Here is a 22,013-nt window from a genome sequence, read left to right on the forward strand (position 1 = left end):
ACCCTGGGGACCGGCATGGGTGACAAAACTGAAGCCTGACCTGGAGACAAAACTGAAGCCTGACCACATGACTGAGCTAATTGAGCAACAGACTGAACTATGGAAAAAATGAGAGGTTGTAGTGATTGTGGTAGTTGTTGCTGACATATCTCCGAGCCTACAGAACACAAGGACAGGGGCTGGATAGGCTCACCTGAGCCTTCAGCGGACACAGGAATGGGTGCAGGCACCCGCCAGACACGAGCCACTCCCACCCGAGGAGTAGGTACGGGTGCGGAGGTAGGCTGTGTCCTGGCTGGCCTCACCCTGGGAGCCGGGACAGGTGGTGGAGAGCGGAGCTCAGGAGTGGTCACAGGAGTAGGTAGGTTTGCAAAGGCAGTCTCAGAATAAGCTGACTGGTGAGCAGCAAAGTCCAGGGGTGAAGCCACACCCAAAACAGTCACTTGAGGTGTCAGGTCGTACTGTCACGGTCTGACTGGGGCAGACCGTATGTGTTGCAGAGGAGGACTCAAACGCAGACCAAAACGTGGTGTGGATTAACAAAACAAGCCGTTTATTGAGACTAGCAATGAGGGTACAAAATAACAGGGCATCGTTGAAAACTAAACAATAACCTAAACTGGGTGAACTAATAACAAAACATGAAAAACCTTAACCATAGTGAACTGACATGGGTACCTGGAGATGAGACATGGATGAGCAGACGACCTGACAATGGCATGCAGAAAACAAAGGGCTTAAATACATACATGAGGTGATCAGGGGAAGTGGAGACACATGGGGGAAACAGCTGACAGACATAAACCTAATGACAGGACCAGGAGAGGAAAGCTAAATACAATAAACAAAGAACACATGACATTGTCAGAATAAAACAGGAAATACTAAAACTAAAACATGACAACACAACTTAACAGACCTAATATGTGATGAATAAATACAAAACCCCAAAACATAGAAAACCCAGGAACAATAACTGCCTAAACTAAAGGCAGATAGGAAATAACACAAACTAAATCACATAACAAAATGAGACAAATACAAACATGAACTCAGAGCGCTGGGTCAGAGACCCAGCCTGTGACATTGAGGGTGTTGGCCAAGAGCAAGTCATCAGCGGAGTGGGGGGTTTTAGGCTTGTAGTTGGTGATATTCCTAAATATCACCAAAATACTTATTTTCCACCCTGATTTACGAATAAATTCTTTACAAATCCTACCGTGTGAATTCATGGATTTCTTTTTCACATTCTGTCTCTCACAGTTGAAGTGTAACTCTGGTGCAAATTACTGACCTCTGTCATCATTTTAGGTGGGGGAACTTGCACAATCGGTGGCTGACTAAATACTTTGTTGTCCCACTGTATAGTTCTAGAATATTCACAACATACTTCATACCATGTACATTATAACATACCATAATAGACCCATTTCTGTAATATACTTACATATCTATACTATTGCTAATATATATTGTAATATACCTATATCACTAAAGCACTTCTGGATGGATGCAAACTGCATTTCGTTGCCCTGTACCTGTGCAATGACAATAAAGTTGAATTCTATTCTATTCTATTCTATTCTATTCTATTCTATTCCTGGTGCAGCCACAACAACCTGGTGCTGAATGCCCAGAAGACAGTGGAGATTATTGTGGACTTCAGGAAGCACACAGCCCCACTCCCCCCCATCATCCTGACTGACACCCCCATCACCTCTGTGGACTCATTCCGCTTCCTGGGTACCACCATCACCCAGGACCTGAAGTGGGAGCCCACCATCACCTCCGTCATCAAGAAAGCCCAGCAGAGGATGTACTTCCTGAGGCAGCTGAAGAAATTCAACCTGCCAACACGGACGATGATGCAGTTCTACACTGCAATCATCGAGTCCATCCTCACCTCCTCCATCACCGTGTGGTACGCTGGAGCCACTATCAGGGACAAACAGAGACTGCAGCGTGTTGTGCGCTCTGCTAAGAAGTTGATTGGCTGCAGACTCCCATCTTTGCAGGACCTGTACACCTCCAGGACACTGGGGCGTGCAGCTCGGATCTCAGCTGACCCTTCTCACCCTGGACACAGTCTGTTTGACCTGCTCCCCTCAGGCAGGAGGCTCCGGTCCATTCGCACCAGAACCTCTCGCCATAAGAACAGTTTCTTCCCCTCTGCTGTCGGACACATGAACAATAACCATATGACTGTTCCCGCCACTAACACATGACCCTACGCTGTGTTCACTGCATCATTCCATGTTTGGCACTGATCACCACCTGCACTCATGTATATATCTTTCTACGTAGCACTTTTAATTATTATTCTCATGTATATATCTCATGTATATCTCATGCATATATCTTTCTATGTAGCACTTTTAATTCTTATTCTTACTTTTATTTTTTCATGTCTATTTAAGTGCAATTTATGACAGTATGTTTGCACTGAAGCACCGCAGCAATTTCCTAATGTTGTAAACCTGCTCAACATTTGGCAATAAAACCCTTTCTGATTCTGATTCCATATACACTTGCAATACACAGCTTTTTATCAAGTATAGATAGTTTAATGATTAAGAATCTGCCCTCTGGATCTATAACTGTATAGAGTACTGTGAAATTAATATTTTTATGTATTAAAATTGCTACTCCTCTTTGTCTAGAATTATAACAAGCTGAGAACACATTAGGAAACTCAGGTGTTTTAAGTCCATTCGAACCTCTAAGAGGTCTGTGGGTCTCTTGTAAAAGGACAACATCTGCCTGTAGTTTTTTGAGTTGGTTAAATATTTTTAACCTCTTTTCTCTGGAGCCAGCTCCATTTATATTTCATGTAACGAACTTTAGTGCACCCATAGATTTCTGTGCATAACTAGGGATGTATGCTGTGTGCGTCGCTTAGACAGGTGGAGAGAATACGTCACTTGTTCATAAATAAAGAGAAGGAGAGAGAGAAAAATGTGTGGCGAGATGCTCCCTGAGTCTGACTATGTGTATGCATATTTACTAATATGAGTAGGCTTGGCTTAAGTGTGTGTATCCTAAATGACTGTGTGCGCTGTCTGACTGATGTAAATGTGCTGCTGTTGAGCGCATGGTGCGTATGTGTCGAAATAAAGGATGTTGTTTGTGGATGAGTGTCGAAGTAGGTGATCAAGGCAGTGAAAGGAATAAAGAAAGAAACCAAGGACAGGGGTGAGCAGCATAAAAACAAGAGGGGGAAAAGAGAGGGGAAAAAACAAAAAACAAAACGTAAACATTCCAATTAAATCACTGACGGAGAGTGACGGTGTTAATTCTGCTATGAAATCACACTTTAAGATGCGATTTGATAACAGATGTTAATGCAAGTTAGTGTGAGTGGATAGGGAAAGGGTGTAGCTGATTCTTATCTGGTGTGAGGTTAATACAGCCATGGAGTGATGTTGGGGTCGCGGTGGAGCTGTCCCTCCACGTACAGCCGGTCCACAGCGATGACAGCGCGGGAGCCCTTCTGGATAAAGCCGCATCGGATTGGGAAGAGGACCCTGCGTCGTTCCAGGATCTCTTTGGGGAACTGGTGGTTCACGCTGAAGTCCATTCCTTTTAATTCCCTGTCGCGGCTTTTCACATGTTGCTTTTGTTTGAAGTGGCCGAATTTGGCCACGATAGGACGTGGTCTCCCGGTCGCAGCCCACATGGGGCCAAGGCGATGTACCCGATTGAAGACGATGTTCTTCACCGTGTCCTCAGGCAGCTTCAGGTGGGTTTTGATGAAGCTTTTTACCGTGGTCTCCGCGTCCTCTCCAGCAGCTTCTGGAATACTAGAAAATACCAGATTATCACGCATGCTCTGAGCTTGTAGATCAATAACTGTTTCTTTTATTTTTTTATTTTCTCTATTGAGCTGGGTAACATTTTCTGTGAGACATTTCACCGACTCCCTTAGCGTTTCCACCTGCTGCTGGCTGAACTCCGGGGATTCTCGCAAGCATTTAAATTCTCAGTGAAGAATCTCCACCAAGGACAGCCTTGCGTCGAAACTGGACAATCGCCTGTCGATTGACTCCAGTATGTCGGCAATATCTTTGCCGGCTGGCGATGTTGAGCCGGGGGAATCTGCCGGGCGTTGTCTTTTCGACGACGGCGTCTCAGGTTTGGCCGGGGAGGCTGCACACTGGGCCTTCTTCATCACGAGATCCTGAAAGCACTGATCAATATAATCTTGGAGAGTCTCTAAAACTCTCCCCGTTGTTCTCCAGGGTGTTGGAGATTATTTAGACAAATATTGTTAGTTATAAGACAATTGATAAGTGTATTTGGTAATACTGAAGCTTAAATAAATTTGTTCAAATCTTAACTACCATTCGCTTTAATTTTCTGCCAAAATCTCCAGCGACTCAGTTACAACCTGAGTCGCTTACAAAAAAAAAGGGCTCTCCTCTTGCGGTTTTTGGGGGATGTTGCTAACTCCGGGCCCGATAACAGGCACCACACCCGCAGTAGATGTGCTCGTAGTGGGAGGTCTTGAAGCAAGCTATCAAATACAGCGCAATTCTCGACTTTAAAAAAAAAAAGAAGCTATGCGTCGCCAGGTGTTTCATCGGATTTGAGGTGTTACCTCCTTTAACAGTATCACAGTATCAAAAACCTAACTGCCTTCTTGGTGATTAGTGTTAATTCCAGTATTCTCTGGGTGAAATTGGGTGGCGTTCTCTTTCAAACTGTGAAGAGTATTTACTTTATTCTCACCTCGTGCTGCCACATTAACATCAACTTGTTTCATTAGTTGTGAGAGGAATAGATTCATAAATCCTGGTCCAGGGAGGACAATAGAGATAGTTAGGGCAACCAAATGATCGACATCTGTAACATTGCTGTTTCCAGTTTAACATGACAATCAAATAATGGTTCACTTGATTCACTTTCGATGTATAATAGAAATAAGACAAACTTGATCAATAAAAGGGGATTGAAAGATAGATGAGCAATGCTTTCAGTGTTGAGGTTCTGATGTAAGTCGAGGCTTTACCAAATATTGGATTTAAACCTGCAGGATGTGCTCTGATGCGTTAAGAATTCATTTTAAATGATCCAGCTCTGGTCTTTACATTTCACACCAACTTTGCAACACATGACAAAGAGAAAGAGGGAGGAAGATAACTTTACACAATGGAAGAAGGTCCGTCAATTATGGATTTTCTCTTCTTTCAGAAACCTTGAAACAGCTCTGTAAAGCTTGCACCATGTTTTCCTGCAGAGGAAAGTCTGAACTTCTGCAGGTTAAGTGCAGTAAGTTGGTGTCATGTGATTGGCTGGTTAGATGTTTAGATCAATGAGCAGCTTACAGGTTTTCCTAATGAAGTGTTCCCTGAGTGTACTTGTGTACCTGTATAATTCCACAAACCTTTACTCAGTGTGTTGGAATGTGTGTTATTAGCAGTGTAGGGACTAACGCATTATTAACCCTTTAAGACCTACAATAGAACCAAGTCCGCCAGAGAATATATTATATTTTTACATTCTGTAGTGTAGCCATTTTTGGGAACATTTCAAGTTGCTATACATCAATACAACCATTATAGCCCATTATAGCTGCAGAGATCAGGGGGGAAATGTGTATAAGACATCTATTAGTCGTGCACTGCACAAATTTGGCCTTTATGGAAGAGTGGCAAGAAGAAAGCCATTGTTAACAGAAAACCATAAGTCCCGTTTGCAGTTTGTCACAAGCCATGTGGGGGACACAGCAAACATGTGGAAGAAACTGCTCTGGTCAGATCAGACCAAAATGGAACTTTTTGGCCAAAATGCAAAATGTGTGCCGGAAAACTAACACTGCACATCACTCTGAACACACCATCCCCACTGTCAAATATGGTGGTGGCAGCATCATGCTCTGGGGGTGCTCCTCTTCAGCAGGGACAGGGAAGCTGGTCAGAGTTGATGGGAAGATGGATGGAGCCAAATACAGGGCAATGTTGGAAGAAAACCTCTTGGAGTCTGCAAAAGACTTGAGACAGGTTCACCTTCCAGCAGGACGACGACCCTGAACATAAAGCCAGGGCAACAATGGGATGGTTTAAAACAAAACATATCCATGTGTTAGAATGGCCCAGTCAAAGTCCAGATCTAAATCCAATCCAGAATCTGTGGCAAGATCTGAAAACTGCTGTTCACAAACGCTGTCCATCTAATCTGACTGAGCTGGAGCTGTTTTGCAAAGAAGAATGAGCAATGATTTTAGTCTCTAGATGTGCAAAGCTGGTAGAGACAGACCCTAAAAGACTGGCAGCTGTAATTGCATCAAAACGGTGGTTCTACAAAGTATTGACTCAGGGGGCTGAATAATTACGCACACCCCACTTTGCAGTTATTTATTTGTAAAAAATGTTTGGAATCATGTATGATTTGTGTTCCACTTCTCACGTGTGCACCACTTTGTGTTGGTCTTTCACGTTGAATTCCAATAAAGTTGATTCATGTTTGTGGCTGTAATGTGACAAAATGTGGGAAAGTTCAAGGGGGCGAATACTTTTGCAAGCCACTGTATCAGGTTATTCTTAGTACTGTGTACTTATAATGAATATCTTACCCAAACTTAGTTATCTTAAGTCAGCTTTAGTCAATGTTTTTGAGGCAACTTTACATAATTTATTTAAGTTCTGGGAATGAAACAGATTTTACAGGTTAAAGCTGCTGTTAAAACAAAAATATTTTCTTTTGAAATACACTTTAAATATTTTAAAGGGGATTTGTTTAAGGTTTTGGTTGTTAATTTTAATTTGAAACATGCTCAGCAATAATGCTCTAGACACAAGGAGTGTATACATGACACCTTTTTATTGATAAACATAAAAAAGTCTGGGGAATATATGGACTAACATGCTTTTATTTTCTTCTGTCAAATTCTCATCAACACAAATGTAAAGCTTTCTACTTTTCCCTTCTCATATCAGAAGAATAGGTATTTCAAAATAATTCTTGTTTACACCATTAAGAAAACCAAGTCAAGATAATTTTTGGTGTATTATTTTATTATTGCTACTGGGTAATAATTAGTAAACCTATGATGTCCAAATTCAACAGAAAAAAATTTACTGACATTAAGATACAAATTACACTCTGTTCCTGTGTTTATTGTCCTTTATCTGCATATTGATGTGCAATTAATTACATGCAGATAAATTCAATTCACACCCATCATCATTGTGTTTTGCAGGCCCCCATCTTCACTACCACAGCTACACTTCCCACTAAAGCCCCAACTGCCGCCCCCACTGCGGTACCTACTGGTCCCACCGCAGATCCAATAAGTGCTCCTGTAACTACTGCTACCCCCACTCCACTAATGGACCTACTAGTTCGTATAAAACGCTGAATGAAGCGACTGTCTTCTTCTGCCACTTTTCTTGCCTCTGCAAGAGTTATAGATACATTTTCTCTCACAATTTGTTTTATCTCATCTACAATAGCTTGATAAGCCTCTTTGAATATTTCATTGGTATAGTAGCTTCCTCCGTTGTCCTCAACCATCACATTGATCTTTTCCAGCAGCTCTCTGACCTGAGTGGGTTCCTTGTTTCTGTTGTTAAAAACATGATATCCTCCATGACACTGACGGATGAAGTCAGAGAGAGCTTTACTTTCTTTAATGAAGTCCTCTATGTTGACTTCATCTGCCTCCAGATTGTCTCCATAAGTGAACAACACCATAGTGTAATGGTTTGCTTCCTTGCCAAATATCTTCTGAATCATTTTCACTGTGTTTTGTTCTTCCTCTGTAAATCGGAATGACTGCAGCACAACCAGGAACACATGAGGACCAGGAGCAGCAAATAAGATGCACCTAGCAATCTCTGTCACCACCTCATTGTTACTTTTTACGGTGTCAAACAGACCTGGAGTATCGACTACAGCCAGTTCTTGACCTTCAAACTGACAGGTTTCCTTCTGACACCCTGTTGTTACTGAGGAAGGAGATGATGTAGACTTGAAAGCTTTTGTTCCTAAGATGGTGTTTCCTGCTGAACTTTTCCCAACTCCAGTTTTCCCAACTAGCACAATCCTAAGACCTTTGTCCACTGGTTTCTCTTCTTCCTCCACTCCTTGTTCACCTGTGTGGAAATTTCATTGATATATCAGAATCAGAATCAGAATACTTTATTGATCCCTGGGGGAAATTATTTTTGTTACAGTGCTCCATTTTAAACCAACATTAAGACAAGACAGACAATACACTAACTAAGAATAGTACAATATATACATATATATACATACATACATACATAAGTCACTCATAAATAAATAGTTGGAAAAGAAACATGTGTAGTTGAGTAACATGTGTAGTTGTATATTGTGTATTATAAAGGTATTAGTGACTTTTTAAATGTACCTCTACTTATCATCAGCATGTTTCTTCCACACTTCTGAAGAATTGTCAGTATAATCAGAAAAATCCTGACCTCATTATGTGTAGTTGTTAAAGCTGCGAACATGAAACGTGTTCAGTTTCATGCATCCAGCCTGCTGTAAGCTGCTCCACCCAAATCATAAACTGTGTCACTGGATGTAAACAAGTCTGAGCAAGCCTGGTAACAAATGCTTTACATACCATCTCCAAGAAAGAAAAAATCTTTGGTTTGTTTTATGACTATCTAAAATGTTAATTTCCACGGAGAAGCTGGAGAACAACAGGAGAATTCTGTCAACTAGCAACTCACGGTTTACATTGTACTTTTGATCAGACAAAATCATCTGAAAACACAAACATGCATTTTTTTTTTTATCTCTGTGGACCGAGCACAAATTTATTCATCAGAAAGTAGGCTTTGTGAGGTTGTCTTTGTTTGCGTACTCTACTGAGCAATTCAGACAGTTATTGTACACATGTACAAGTTTAACCCAATACATGTCTGCCAAGCTGCGTTGCTCTTTATCTAAAGTGTAAAGTACACCTGGAAAAGAGTGTGATATATAGAGAGGCACTTACCAATCTGGACAACCTGTCTGTCCTTGTCGTCTTCCATAGTTTTGTTTCAGGCCGTCGTCGTGTGAAGTGTGACCTGCTGAATAGTTTCGTTTTCTTCTTAGCTTTCTTATATTCTGCTTCTAGTCCCCTCCCCTTAAACATGCCATTAAGACACACTTATGTAGCTGCCTCATGCCTGTGCCGAAGACATCTCATCCCAAAGATTATGTGTGTGTGTGTGTGTGTGTCAACCTTACATGCGCTCTCAATTCACCCGTTTCACTTCTGACCTTTTACCAGACAGAGAGACAAAAGCCACTCTCATATATGTCATAACCGAACTGAAACTATGTATATGTAATCTACTGAATAAATGTTTTAATTAAGAACCTCCACTAAAAGCTTAATAAAAGAATATAAAAGTATAACAGACAATTTGAATACCCTAGTTATTCACATAGCCTCATCTAACCAGCTCCTCAGAATAACCTGGACTTAGATTCTGCGTTCGGTTTCAGTTCTGCAAACTCTCTGCAAGCCTGCAGTTTCCTGTCACTCTGACTCTGTACAGAGTGTACTCAAAATCAACAGAATCAGCACATACACACTTAAGATTATAACAAGCATTCAAAAGAATTTAAGATTATAGATTCAACTCAACAGTTTAAAGTGGTTATAACTGCACCTGTAATAAAGGCTAATTGGGTACCAAAATGTTTAAACATCTGAATGCACTATCAATGCTGTAGATTATATTATCAATGCCATGGTAGTGATGATTATTACTAACAATAGCAGCAAAATATCTCTCCACTCTCAATACACATTATTAAAACTGTGGTCAAACAGTACTTGTCTTGATGGAAGAAAGCAATTGATTCTTGCTGCCTGCTGATTCCTCTTCTGAACAGTGCAAGGAGTGAAAGGCAGTGCAAAGCGACGGAAAAATCATACTCTCTAGCTAAATACCATGAGTAAACAGACCAAGAGAACTAATGTGAGTCATTAAGCCAGGTTGCGTGTCAAGAGGAGCAGGAAGAGAAAAAGAGGAACATGTCTAGACATGTCACTAGGGATCTGAAAGAGTGCTGGGCAGAAAAGACAAGACATTACTTCTCCTTGTCCTAAGTGGATGGCTGGAAACTAACCGAGCCATCTGCACTACAACTTCCCAGTAAGGCCAAACAGATTGTTAACCGTCCTTCTCAGTAGATCATTCACTCTCAAGTAAGAGGCAGAGGCAGCAATTCTTAGACTAAAGTGTACATTTGAGTTGACCAATGGTCATGTTATGCCTGTGGTTCCTATGCACAATGGACTAAGTACTGAAAATGCTGCCCATGAACTCTCTTTGGGGACTAAGGATGAATATATGAAATTGGCTCATGGTAAGTTGAACTTAGAATTAGACTGAATTCTGTACATCTGTGAATAATAAGTTCATGATTTTGAACTGTCTAGCTCCTCTAACCTGGCCCGGTTAGTACAAGACAAGCTTTTGATTGTGCGTAATGATGTGTCCGCTACCTCACAGTCTAAAGTAGTGATGGGCAGATGAAGCTTCATGAAGCACTGAAGCTTTCCATCCAATTGGTTCATCCCAGCACAAAGCTTCTTGAAGCTTCATTTGCTCTAGCAGGACACCTACTGGATGTAAAAATATTAGTTGGCATGAATTTGAAGAGTGTGGCCTTTTGCACACAGCCTGTAAATGTCAACAACAAAAGGAGTGTGTAAAACATCTATATTGTAGTGATGCAGTATACTGTGTATATTTATACTGGCAGTATGGAAAATGATCATTTGGAAATGCTTAAAATGGAAACGATCATTTACTGTGAGGTGAGGTGTGGTTGGGGTGTGGACAGTGGTTGTGCTTTTGTAACGTTGAGGTATGGACAGCTACACACTGAGGCGTCAGTCCTGCCCATATTTTATTCAGTAAAAACTAAATTTTCACTGCTTTTATGACCTTTTTAGTGGGGAGAACATAGCTAGGATTTAATGATTTAACAAATCTTTTGAATCCTTTGTCCTCCACAATGCTAAATGGCTGGGAGTCCTCAATCACCATGGTAACCAGGTCTTCATCTATTGGAGATTGTTCTCCTGAGGAAAGACAATAAAGACAAAGCACAAATATAAATATCACACACATAACTTATTACAGCTGTATAATATTGTTATATCATTTAGTAACATTACTGCATGCTGTATTATCCTGGCATTTGATGGCTCACCTGGTCTTGCTCCTGTCGCGAAATCAGTTTTACCCCGGTTCTTTTTATTCCTCGAGCATCCAGAGATGGCACCGGACTCAGTAGTCATTTTTACAAAATCTTTATTCATCTTCATTCTTCTTCGTTCATCTTTACTCTTCTTCATTTAAGCATGCACTTCTAGAAGGGAAGATGAGGCCGGTGTCCCTCTGCAAAAATCTTCACCCCTTTGTTAGATACAGCCAGCTTTATAGAAGTGACCCCATCATAAAACCCCCTCTACGGTGTGCTGCAAACTCTGTCTGTGTCTATGTGCACGAGCACGTGAATGCCTACATGTGCACGTTCCCACGTGTCTATGTGAGTGCTCGTGTGTGACTGTGTGTGTGGATGTGTGTGCGTGACAGTTAAAACACTGTGGGTGAAGATATCTTCCTAGAGGTCATAAAACCCCCCTTGCATCCTCTGGGGAATTTCCACTTAATGGGGGAGAAGCCTTCTAAAATCTACTCCTAAATTCACAACACAATAAGGCCTTTATTACTTTACAAACAGTGTCTCTACAATAATTCTACATTCTATGATAACATATTTCTAAACTCTACATCAGCTAAACATTCCTACACTCCACAATCGGTGTTCCCCTTATTCTCATGCAAAGCTCTGTAGTGCCTAAGCATGGATGAGGTGTTGTTGTTATATCCCAGCTCCCTGGCACATAGCGAACACTTCACCTTGTACAAAAGTAAAGCCGCTTAACATAAATTGTATTGCACCATCAGTATTATGAAAATACATCTTCTGTAGAAATTTACATACCTTGTTGGGAGGAATAAAATAAAAATGTTCCCACACTGTCCTGGGAACGCCTTAGTGTTCCCCCGGATAAGCTGGAGGAGGTGGCTGGGGAGAGGGAGGTCTGGGCCTCTTTGCTTAGGCTGCTGCCCCCGCGACCCGGCCTCGGATAAAGCGGATGAAGATGGATGGATGGATGGATGGATGGATGGATGGAATTATTAAGTCATGTACTAACAGAGACTTGGAGGAGAGAGACCTAATATTTAATAATCCACATTTCACTGTTTTACTCTTTGGTTCAGATGTGGATACTGTATTGTTCTTTCTTTGTGATTGTTTATGTTTAAGTTGTTTGTTGCTGGTTTTTAGTTTGTTTTTTGTCTTTTTGGAAGCTGACACAGTCTCTATGGAGATGGGTTTTTTGGGGGGTAGCAGGAGGAGAGAAGCTGCAGAGAGGCATGTAAGACTGCAACTCTGCTTCCTGGTCCCAACTCTGGATAGTCATATTTTGAGGGGTTTAATAAATTTGTCCATATTTCTAGAAATGAGAGCTGCTCCATCAAAGTGGGATGGATGCCGTCTCTCCTAACAAGACCAGGTTTCCTCCAGAAGGTTTGCCAATTATCTGTGAAGCCCACATCGTTTCTGGGACACCACTCAGACAGCCAGCAATTTAAGGAGAACATGCGGCTAAACATGTCACTCCTGGTCTGATTGGGGAGGGGACCAGAGAAAACTACAGAGTCCCACATTGTTTTAGCAAAGTTGCACACCGATTCAATATTGATTTTAGTGACCTCCGATTGGCGTAACCGGGTGTCATTACTGCCGACGTGAATTATGATTTTACTGAATTTACGTTTACCCTTAGCCAGCAGTTTTAAATTTCCTTCAATGTCGCCTGCTCTGGCCCCTGGAAGACAATTGACTATGGTTGCCGGTGTCTCTAGCTTCACATGTCTGAGAACAGAATCACCAATTACCAGAGTTTGACCCCGGCGGGTGTGTCGCCGAGTGGGGAAAACGGTTAGACACATGAACGGGTTGGTGGTGTACCTGGGGCTTCTGTTTAGGACTATGCTTCCTCCTCACCATCACCCAGCCGCCCTCTTTCCCCAGCTGCTTGGGGTCTGCAGGGGAACAGCTAGCGGGGCCTACGCTATCTTCGGCTGCACCAGCTACAGGGGCCTGGCTAGCTACGGGTGAATGAAGGGTGCGAAGCCGAGTCTCCAATTCAGTAATCCTGACCTCCAGAGCTGCAAATATGCTACATTTGTTACAGATATCATTACTGCTAAAGGAGGCCGAGGAGTAACTAAACATCTGACACAATGAGCAAGAAAGTGCAGGAGGGACAGGTGAAGAGGCCATGGTGCTAGCGAGTCGGCTACAAGCTAAGCTAAGCTAAGCTAACGAGACAGTACAGAGACAGTGAGTGAATACTTTGGCTATAAATTAGGTAGTGAGTACACAGAAAGTGTGCTTTGGATGAAGCACGTGAAGATTTTACTATGAAAGAAGAATGTATTTAAAAGTTGTTAATTAAATTGCTAAGCAAATAAGTGACTCAGAAACACCACTTTGTTTGAGCAGGAACAGGAAGTGATACTCTACCGCAGAGCGAGCGAACATAAATATGATGCTATAAACTGGTGCTGCACAATAATAGCCCTTTAGTATAATTCGGTAATTTGAGAGCGACTGTGGAAGCAATGAGCTAGTTGAGATGTTTTGGGTGTCTGACAAGGATGCTTTCCGGGCACTTCCCACCTGGAGGAGACCCCCTCCTGTTAGAACAATTAGCACATATAGGTGGCTCTTTAGACTAGTGATGTGACGTTCTGTATCGAGGCTTCGAAGCTTGTGTCGAGTAATGGAGGGGGCGTTTCCGCGATGCGCGTATCGAGGCTTGCATTTATGGGAGGAGCTGAAAATGATGACGTCTGAAGCCTCGCTGCCCGGCTGTACCACGTGACTGGTTCATGAAGTGGTTCGAACTTTGCTGCGAGATATGACAGCGATAAAACCCCCCAGACTTCGTACAAAATGTAGGTGTTTGATGGAGAGCTGCGGTTAGTGAGAGTTTGGAGACAGTTTGGAGGTTTGTGAGAGTGAGGAGAGAAAGTCAGGAGAGTATGGAGCCAGCTAAGAAGAGGAGGATGTCCTCCCCTGTGTCCATCCATCCATCCATCTTCATCCGCTTTATCCGAGGCCGGGTCGCGGGGGCAGCAGCCTAAGCAAAGAGGCCCAGACCTCCCTCTCCCCAGCCACCTCCTCCAGCTTATCCGGGGGAACACCAAGGCGTTCCCAGGACAGTGTGGGAACATTTTTATTTTATTCCTCCCAACAAGGTATGTAAATTTCTACAGAAGATGTATTTTCATAATACTGATGGTGCAATAAAACTTATGTTAAGCTGTCTGTACTTTTGTACAAGGTGAAGTGTTTGCTATGTGCCAGGGAGCTGGGATATAACAACAACACCTCATCCATGCTTAGGCACTACAGAGCTTTGCATGAGAATAAGGGGAACACCAATTGTGCAGCAAGACCAGGTGAGCCATCAAATGCCAGGATAATACAGCATGCAGTAATGTTACTAAATGATGTAACAATATTATACAGCTGTAATAAGTTATGTGTGTGATATTTATATTTGTGCTTTATCTTTATTGTCTTTCCTCAGGAGAACAATCTCCAATAGATGAAGACCTGGTTACCATGGTGATTGAGGACTCCCAGCCATTTAGCATTGTGGAGGACAAAGGATTCAAAAGATTTGTTAAATCATTAAATCCTAGCTATGTTCTCCCCACTAAAAAGGTCATAAAAGCAGTGAAAATTTAGTTTTTACTGAATAAAATATGGGCAGGACTGACGCCTCAGTGTGTAGCTGTCCATACCTCAACGTTACAAAAGCACAACCACTGTCCACACCCCAACCACACCTCACCTCACAGTAAATGATCGTTTCCATTTTAAGCATTTCCAAATGATCATTTTCCATACTGCCAGTATAAATATACACAGTATACTGCATCACTACAATATAGATGTTTTACACACTCCTTTTGTTGTTGACATTTACAGGCTGTGTGCAAAAGGCCACACTCTTCAAATTCATGCCAACTAATATTTTTACATCCAGTAGGTGTCCTGCTAGAGCAAATGAAGCTTCAAGAAGCTTTGTGCTGGGATGAACCAATTGGATGGAAAGCTTCAGTGCTTCATGAAGCTTCATCTGCCCATCACTACTTTAGACTGTGAGGTAGCGGACACATCATTACGCACAATCAAAAGCTTGTCTTGTACTAACCGGGCCAGGTTAGAGGAGCTAGACAGTTCAAAATCATGAACTTATTATTCACAGATGTACAGAATTCAGTCTAATTCTAAGTTCAACTTACCATGAGCCAATTTCATATATTCATCCTTAGTCCCCAAAGAGAGTTCATGGGCAGCATTTTCAGTACTTAGTCCATTGTGCATAGGAACCACAGGCATAACATGACCATTGGTCAACTCAAATGTACACTTTAGTCTAAGAATTGCTGCCTCTGCCTCTTACTTGAGAGTGAATGATCTACTGAGAAGGACGGTTAACAATCTGTTTGGCCTTACTGGGAAGTTGTAGTGCAGATGGCTCGGTTAGTTTCCAGCCATCCACTTAGGACAAGGAGAAGTAATGTCTTGTCTTTTCTGCCCAGCACTCTTTCAGATCCCTAGTGACATGTCTAGACATGTTCCTCTTTTTCTCTTCCTGCTCCTCTTGACACGCAACCTGGCTTAATGACTCACATTAGTTCTCTTGGTCTGTTTACTCATGGTATTTAGCTAGAGAGTATGATTTTTCCGTCACTTTGCACTGCCTTTCACTCCTTGCACTGTTCAGAAGAGGAATCAGCAGGCAGCAAGAATCAATTGCTTTCTTTCATCAAGACAAGTACTGTTTGACCACAGTTTTAATAATGTGTATTGAGAGTGTGTTGTGTTTACAAGGTTCTATAATAAATGAAGAAAATTAGTACATGCTGTTACCCTGTCAGACCAGGGGTGTCGCTAATGAGGCTGGGTAAGAGAAAGAGGAGAAGAAGAAAGTAGAGAGCGAGAACAAGATGGAGCTCCGCTGTAAAGCCTAAAATAAAGTGTTGAACCCAGACGTCGCCTCCGCTGCCCGATTACAAACTCAACAAATTGGCGACGAAGATGAGCGCCTCAGTACCGAGCCCACCGCCCTTTTTGCAACATGCGGGTGAGCCGCCAATACCGTTTATGACGTGGCGCAAATTCTTTGAGAACTACATGCTAGTGATAAATGCTACGGGAGATGCATGGCCGGAGGCGAGACGACGAGCCGTCTTATTACATTGCTTGGGACCAGAGGGACAACGACTGTTCTACACACTGCCGAATCAAGGTACAACGTTTGCTGAAGCCATGACTGCGCTTGAAAACCACTTTGTCCCTAAAGTGAATGTAGTGGCATGCAGGCACACATTCAGACAGCGAGTTCAGCGGGCTGATGAAACGGTGACCCAGTATGTTGCCGCCCTCAGAGCGTTAGCTGTGCCATGTGGTTTTGGAATAATGGAGGGTGAAATGATTAGGGATCAACTTGTTGCTATTGCTAATCTCAGTGTTGTTAAAGAAAAATTGCTGCTGGAGGAGGACCTCACATTGGACAAGGCAGTTACTATTGCATGTCAGGTGGAGGCTGCGGTCAAGAATGCTACACTCCTCTCTGCTGCGCCCACGGCCCAGACTGCGGCAGTACAAGCTGTGGAGGTGAAGGACGCACGTCTTCGGGGAAAAAGAGGAGCGCGACCGGCTCAAGCTCGGGGACCTACATCTAAAGAATGGCACAACAAGGCAAGTGATAAAGAGCAACAGCGTCATCGTTTCAGATGTGGATCCGAGAAACACCTGGCTAATGATAAAAACTGTCCAGCAGCAACAGTAAACTGTGATAAATGCAACAAAAAAGGGCACTTCGCCAGAGTTTGTAAATCAGCTGTAGCAGTGGTCAGGGAAGTAGTTGTTCCTGAGTTTACAGTTTTATGTGTCGATGATCACAAACTGATGACTGCAGCATGTGATAAGATTATATGCAAAATGAACATTGAAACACCACAGGGAAACTCTCAGGTTCTGGAGTTAATTGTGGATACAGGAGCTTCAGTATCTATCCTCCCAGAAGCCATCTACAAAGAACATTTTGCACCCTGTGCTTTGACTGAACCGAAAGTTAAGCTTGTCACTTATGCAAAAGGTGACTTGCCTGTCATTGGCTGCCTACAGGCTTCAGTGAGGGTTGCAAACAATGACAGAAAAGTGCCAGGATCATTCTTCAATAACATTGATTCCTCTTCTTCCCATCATCTCGGAGCTGTTAAAGGGTTTATCCACAAAGTTCAAGTGAACAAGACAGTACAGCCGGTTCGCCAAAAACTACGGCGTCTACCACTCAGCATACGCGAGGAGGTGTCAGCTGAATTGAAACGTCTACTCCAAGCAGGCATCATCGAACCAGTGGATGCAGCTGAATGGGTGAGTCCTCTGGTGGTGGGAAGAAAAAGTAAGGAAGACTTAAGACTTTGTGTGGATCTGCGTGAACCTAACAAGAGTGTGATCATGGACTGTTACCCTCTTCCTCACATGGAGGATTTGTTCGCACAGCTGGCTGGGGCTACACATTTTAGCCAGATTGATTTAAGTTCAGCTTATCACCAACTGCCTCTTCACCCTGATAGCCGAAGCCTCACAGCATTCATAACCCATGAGGGACTCTTCCGGTTTACCCGAGTTCCATTTGGACTTGCTTCAGCCCCTTCTGCCTTCCAAAAGATGATGCAAACAGTCCTAAAAGACCAGACAGGAGTACAGAACTACTTGGATGACATAATAGTGTATGGACATTCCAGAGAAGAGCATGATGAACGGTTACAGGCTGTCCTCCAACGCCTGAAGGATGTCGGTCTGCAGATCAACTTCAACAAAAGTTCATTTGGACAGACATCTATTCCGTTCTTGGGACATGTCATTTCCAAGGATGGCCTGAGTCCCAGCCCAGACCACCTGACTGCCATTGCCAAAGCCCCTGCACCAAAGGACATGGCTGCTCTTCGTTCCTTCTTAGGCTTGACTTCGTGGTTCAGCAAATTCCTAGCAAACTATGCAACTGTGGTTGAACCACTCCGTGAGTTACTTCGGACAAGTCAGACGGCTGAACTTCAATGGACTGATACAGCAAATGAAAGCTTCAACAAACTGAAGGAAATGCTACTAAAAAGCCCAGCACTGGCAATCTTCAACCCAAATCTGCCAACGTTCATCACCACTGATGCGTCAGATTATGGTCTTGGAGCTGTTCTGACCCAGATCAACTCAAACAATGAGGAACGTGCTGTTGCTTTTGGTTCCCGCACCCTGTCCCCAGCCGAGAGGAAATATTCAACAATTGAAAAAGAAGCCCTCGCCTGCGTATGGGCCGTTGAAAGATGGAGGACGTACATATGGGGACGCAGATTTACTCTGAGAACTGATCACCAGGCCCTCACCACCCTGTTAAGTACTAAGGGGATGAACAGACCTGGCATGAGGATAGCACGTTGGTCAGCCAGACTGATGTGTTTCCAGTATGACTTAGAGTACCGTCCAGGAAGCCAAAATGTTATAGCTGACTGTATGTCCCGTGTTCCCCTGCATACCACAAACACAAATGAAGACTTTGAACAGGACTTAATCACAGAGATTGCTGAAATTTCTCCTCAGCTAACAGCGCTTCCACTGGCTGACTTCAAGGCAGAATGTGAAGACTGTCCTGAATTAACAAAACTAAGACAGATCGTTCTTTCGGGCTGGCCGAAAGTAAGCAAATCCTTACCAGATGATGTCAAACCCTACTTCCTGGTCCGACATGAACTGGCAGCAGAATCACCGCTGATATTTAGAGGAACACGGCTGATTGTTCCCAAATCTCTGCGAGGAAAAGTAGTGCACCTAGCCCATGAAGGACATCAAGGCATGGTCCGAACCAAACAACGCCTGAGAGATCTATATTGGTGGCCAAACATGGATGAACTGGTCCACGAAATATTGTCCACATGCACAACCTGCCAATCGTGTGACAAGACTGCAGCTGTTTCACCTGCACCGTTACAACCCATCAAATTCCCAGAGGGTCCGTTTCAACATGTTGCTGTCGACATTGTTGGTCCGTTTGAACAAGGAACCTATGACTGCAGGTTTGCCATCACACTAGTTGACTATTTCAGTAAGTGGCCTGAAGTCGCATTCACACCAAACGCCTCAACTGCGACAGTGATTGCATTCCTGACTTCCATTTTCGCCCGTGAAGGAAACCCTTATGAAATTACAACTGATAATGGTCCGCAGTTCACCTCAGCTGCCTTTGCTGAGTTTCTCGCTGAAAGGGGCATAAAACACATAAGGACAAGCGTCTATCATCCTCAAGCAAATGGATGTGTGGAGCGCTTTAATAGAGTACTGAAGGACTCCATACAGACAGCACAAGCTACTCAGCGACCATGGAAAACTGTGGTTACAGAACTGCTTCAAAATTATCGAGCCACTCCCCACGCTACAACCGGTGAGCCCCCTTTCCAGCTCCTCAGAGGAAGAGCCATGCGGACTAAACTCAACATCCTGCCTCCACCAAAGGATGCTGGACAATATGACCACATCAGATCCAAAGTGACATTGACACAGAAAAGAAGTGCACTTTATACGGACAGAAAGAGAGGTGCTAAACCTACTAAAGTGACTGTGGGTGCTTCAGTGAGAGTACGAAAGCCATTCCATGTGGGAAAAGGAGAGCCACAATACACCAAGCCGCTGGAGGTACAGCAGCAGACGGGTGAGAGTTCTTTCATCCTCAGCGATGGGAGAAGATGGAATGCAGCACGTCTCTCACTTGTTCCAGAGAACTCAAAAAGCACACAAAGAGCTGATACAGAGACAGAAAACATCAGCTCAGCACAGACTGCTACATGTCCCACACTGCAGAGGGACAGACAACCACCAAGATGGACAAAAGACTTTGTTATGAAATAGTCCAGAGGTAAAAAGAAAGGAGAAATATGCAGATGTGAGAAATGACTGTGAAGGGAAAGTGCATTTGAGTTTCATTAGTTATCTTTAATTCCAGCTGTGACTTCTGAGAAGAGGGCACATGGTTGTTCCTTTTGATTCAGGGTTGATCCGGGGCATGTTTACTTTGCCATTACAGTTCTTTTATCAGGATATATATCTAATACTGTTCTGAAGTTACTAATTGCCACAAAAGTAAAAGGCTGTCGAATGTTTCATGTTGTGCTACAAGGGAGAGAGTATTATTTGAGAAAAGGGGGAGATGTTGTGTTTACAAGGTTCTATAATAAATGAAGAAAATTAGTACATGCTGTTACCCTGTCAGACCAGGGGTGTCGCTAATGAGGCTGGGTAAGAGAAAGAGGAGAAGAAGAAAGTAGAGAGCGAGAACAAGATGGAGCTCCGCTGTAAAGCCTAAAATAAAGTGTTGAAACCAGACGTCGCCTCCGCTGCCTGATTACAAACTCAACAGAGTGGAGAGATATTTTGCTGCTATTGTTAGTAATAATCATCACTACCATGGCATTGATAATATAATCTACAGCATTGATAGTGCATTCAGATGTTTAAACATTTTGGTACCCAATTAGCCTTTATTACAGGTGCAGTTATAACCACTTTAAACTGTTGAGTTGAATCTATAATCTTAAATTCTTTTGAATGCTTGTTATAATCTTAAGTGTGTATGTGCTGATTCTGTTGATTTTGAGTACACTCTGTACAGAGTCAGAGTGACAGGAAACTGCAGGCTTGCAGAGAGTTTGCAGAACTGAAACCGAACGCAGAATCTAAGTCCAGGTTATTCTGAGGAGCTGGTTAGATGAGGCTATGTGAATAACTAGGGTATTCAAATTGTCTGTTATACTTTTATATTCTTTTATTAAGCTTTTAGTGGAGGTTCTTGATTAAAACATTTATTCAGTAGATTACATATACATAGTTTCAGTTCGGTTATGACATACAGTATATGAGAGTGGCTTTTGTCTCTCTGTCTGGTAAAAGGTCAGAAGTGAAACGGGTGAATTGAGAGCGCATGTAAGGTTGACACACACACACATAATCTTTGGGATGAGATGTCTTCGGCACAGGCATGAGGCAGCTACATAAGTGTGTCTGAATGGCATGTTTAAGGGGAGGGGACTAGAAGCAGAATATAAGAAAGCTAAGAAGAAAACGAAACTATTCAGCAGGTCACACTTCACACGACGACGGCCTGAAACAAAACTATGGAAGACGACAAGGACAGACAGGTTGTCCAGATTGGTAAGTGCCTCTCTATATATCACACTCTTTTCCAGGTGTACTTTACACTTTAGATAAAGAGCAACGCAGCTTGGCAGACATGTATTGGGTTAAACTTGTACATGTGTACAATAACTGTCTGAATTGCTCAGTAGAGTACGCAAACAAAGACAACCTCACAAAGCCTACTTTCTGATGAATAAATTTGTGCTCGGTCCACAGAGATAAAAAAAAAAATGCATGTTTGTGTTTTCAGATGATTTTGTCTGATCAAAAGTACAATGTAAACCGTGAGTTGCTAGTTGACAGAATTCTCCTGTTGTTCTCCAGCTTCTCCGTGGAAATTAACATTTTAGATAGTCATAAAACAAACCAAAGATTTTTTGCTTTCTTGGAGATGGTATGTAAAGCATTTGTTACCAGGCTTGCTCAGACTTGTTTACATCCAGTGACACAGTTTATGATTTGGGTGGAGCAGCTTACAGCAGGCTGGATGCATGAAACTGAACACGTTTCATGTTCGCAGCTTTAACAACTACACATAATGAGGTCAGGATTTTTCTGATTATACTGACAATTCTTCAGAAGTGTGGAAGAAACAAGCTGATGATAAGTAGAGGTACATTTCAAAAGTCACTAATACCTTTATATATCAATGAAATTTCCACACAGGTGAACAAGGAGTGGAGGAAGAAGAG

The 22,013-nt window shown here is 42.7% G+C and overlaps 1 protein-coding gene across 1 annotated transcript; it reads right to left on the bottom strand.

Annotated features, from left to right (window-relative positions):
* Positions 1-7,182: 7,182 nt before the first annotated feature.
* Positions 7,183-8,067, bottom strand: LOC143416672 (GTPase IMAP family member 7-like; the record flags this gene model as incomplete). Its single annotated transcript, XM_076882128.1, has 1 exon — positions 7,183-8,067. A coding segment is annotated over one exon (885 nt), but the record flags the coding sequence as incomplete, so codon positions are not given.
* Positions 8,068-22,013: the final 13,946 nt, after the last annotated feature.

Source organism: Maylandia zebra, linkage group LG3 (assembly GCF_041146795.1).
Source record: "Maylandia zebra isolate NMK-2024a linkage group LG3, Mzebra_GT3a, whole genome shotgun sequence".
NCBI lineage: Eukaryota > Metazoa > Chordata > Actinopteri > Cichliformes > Cichlidae > Maylandia > Maylandia zebra.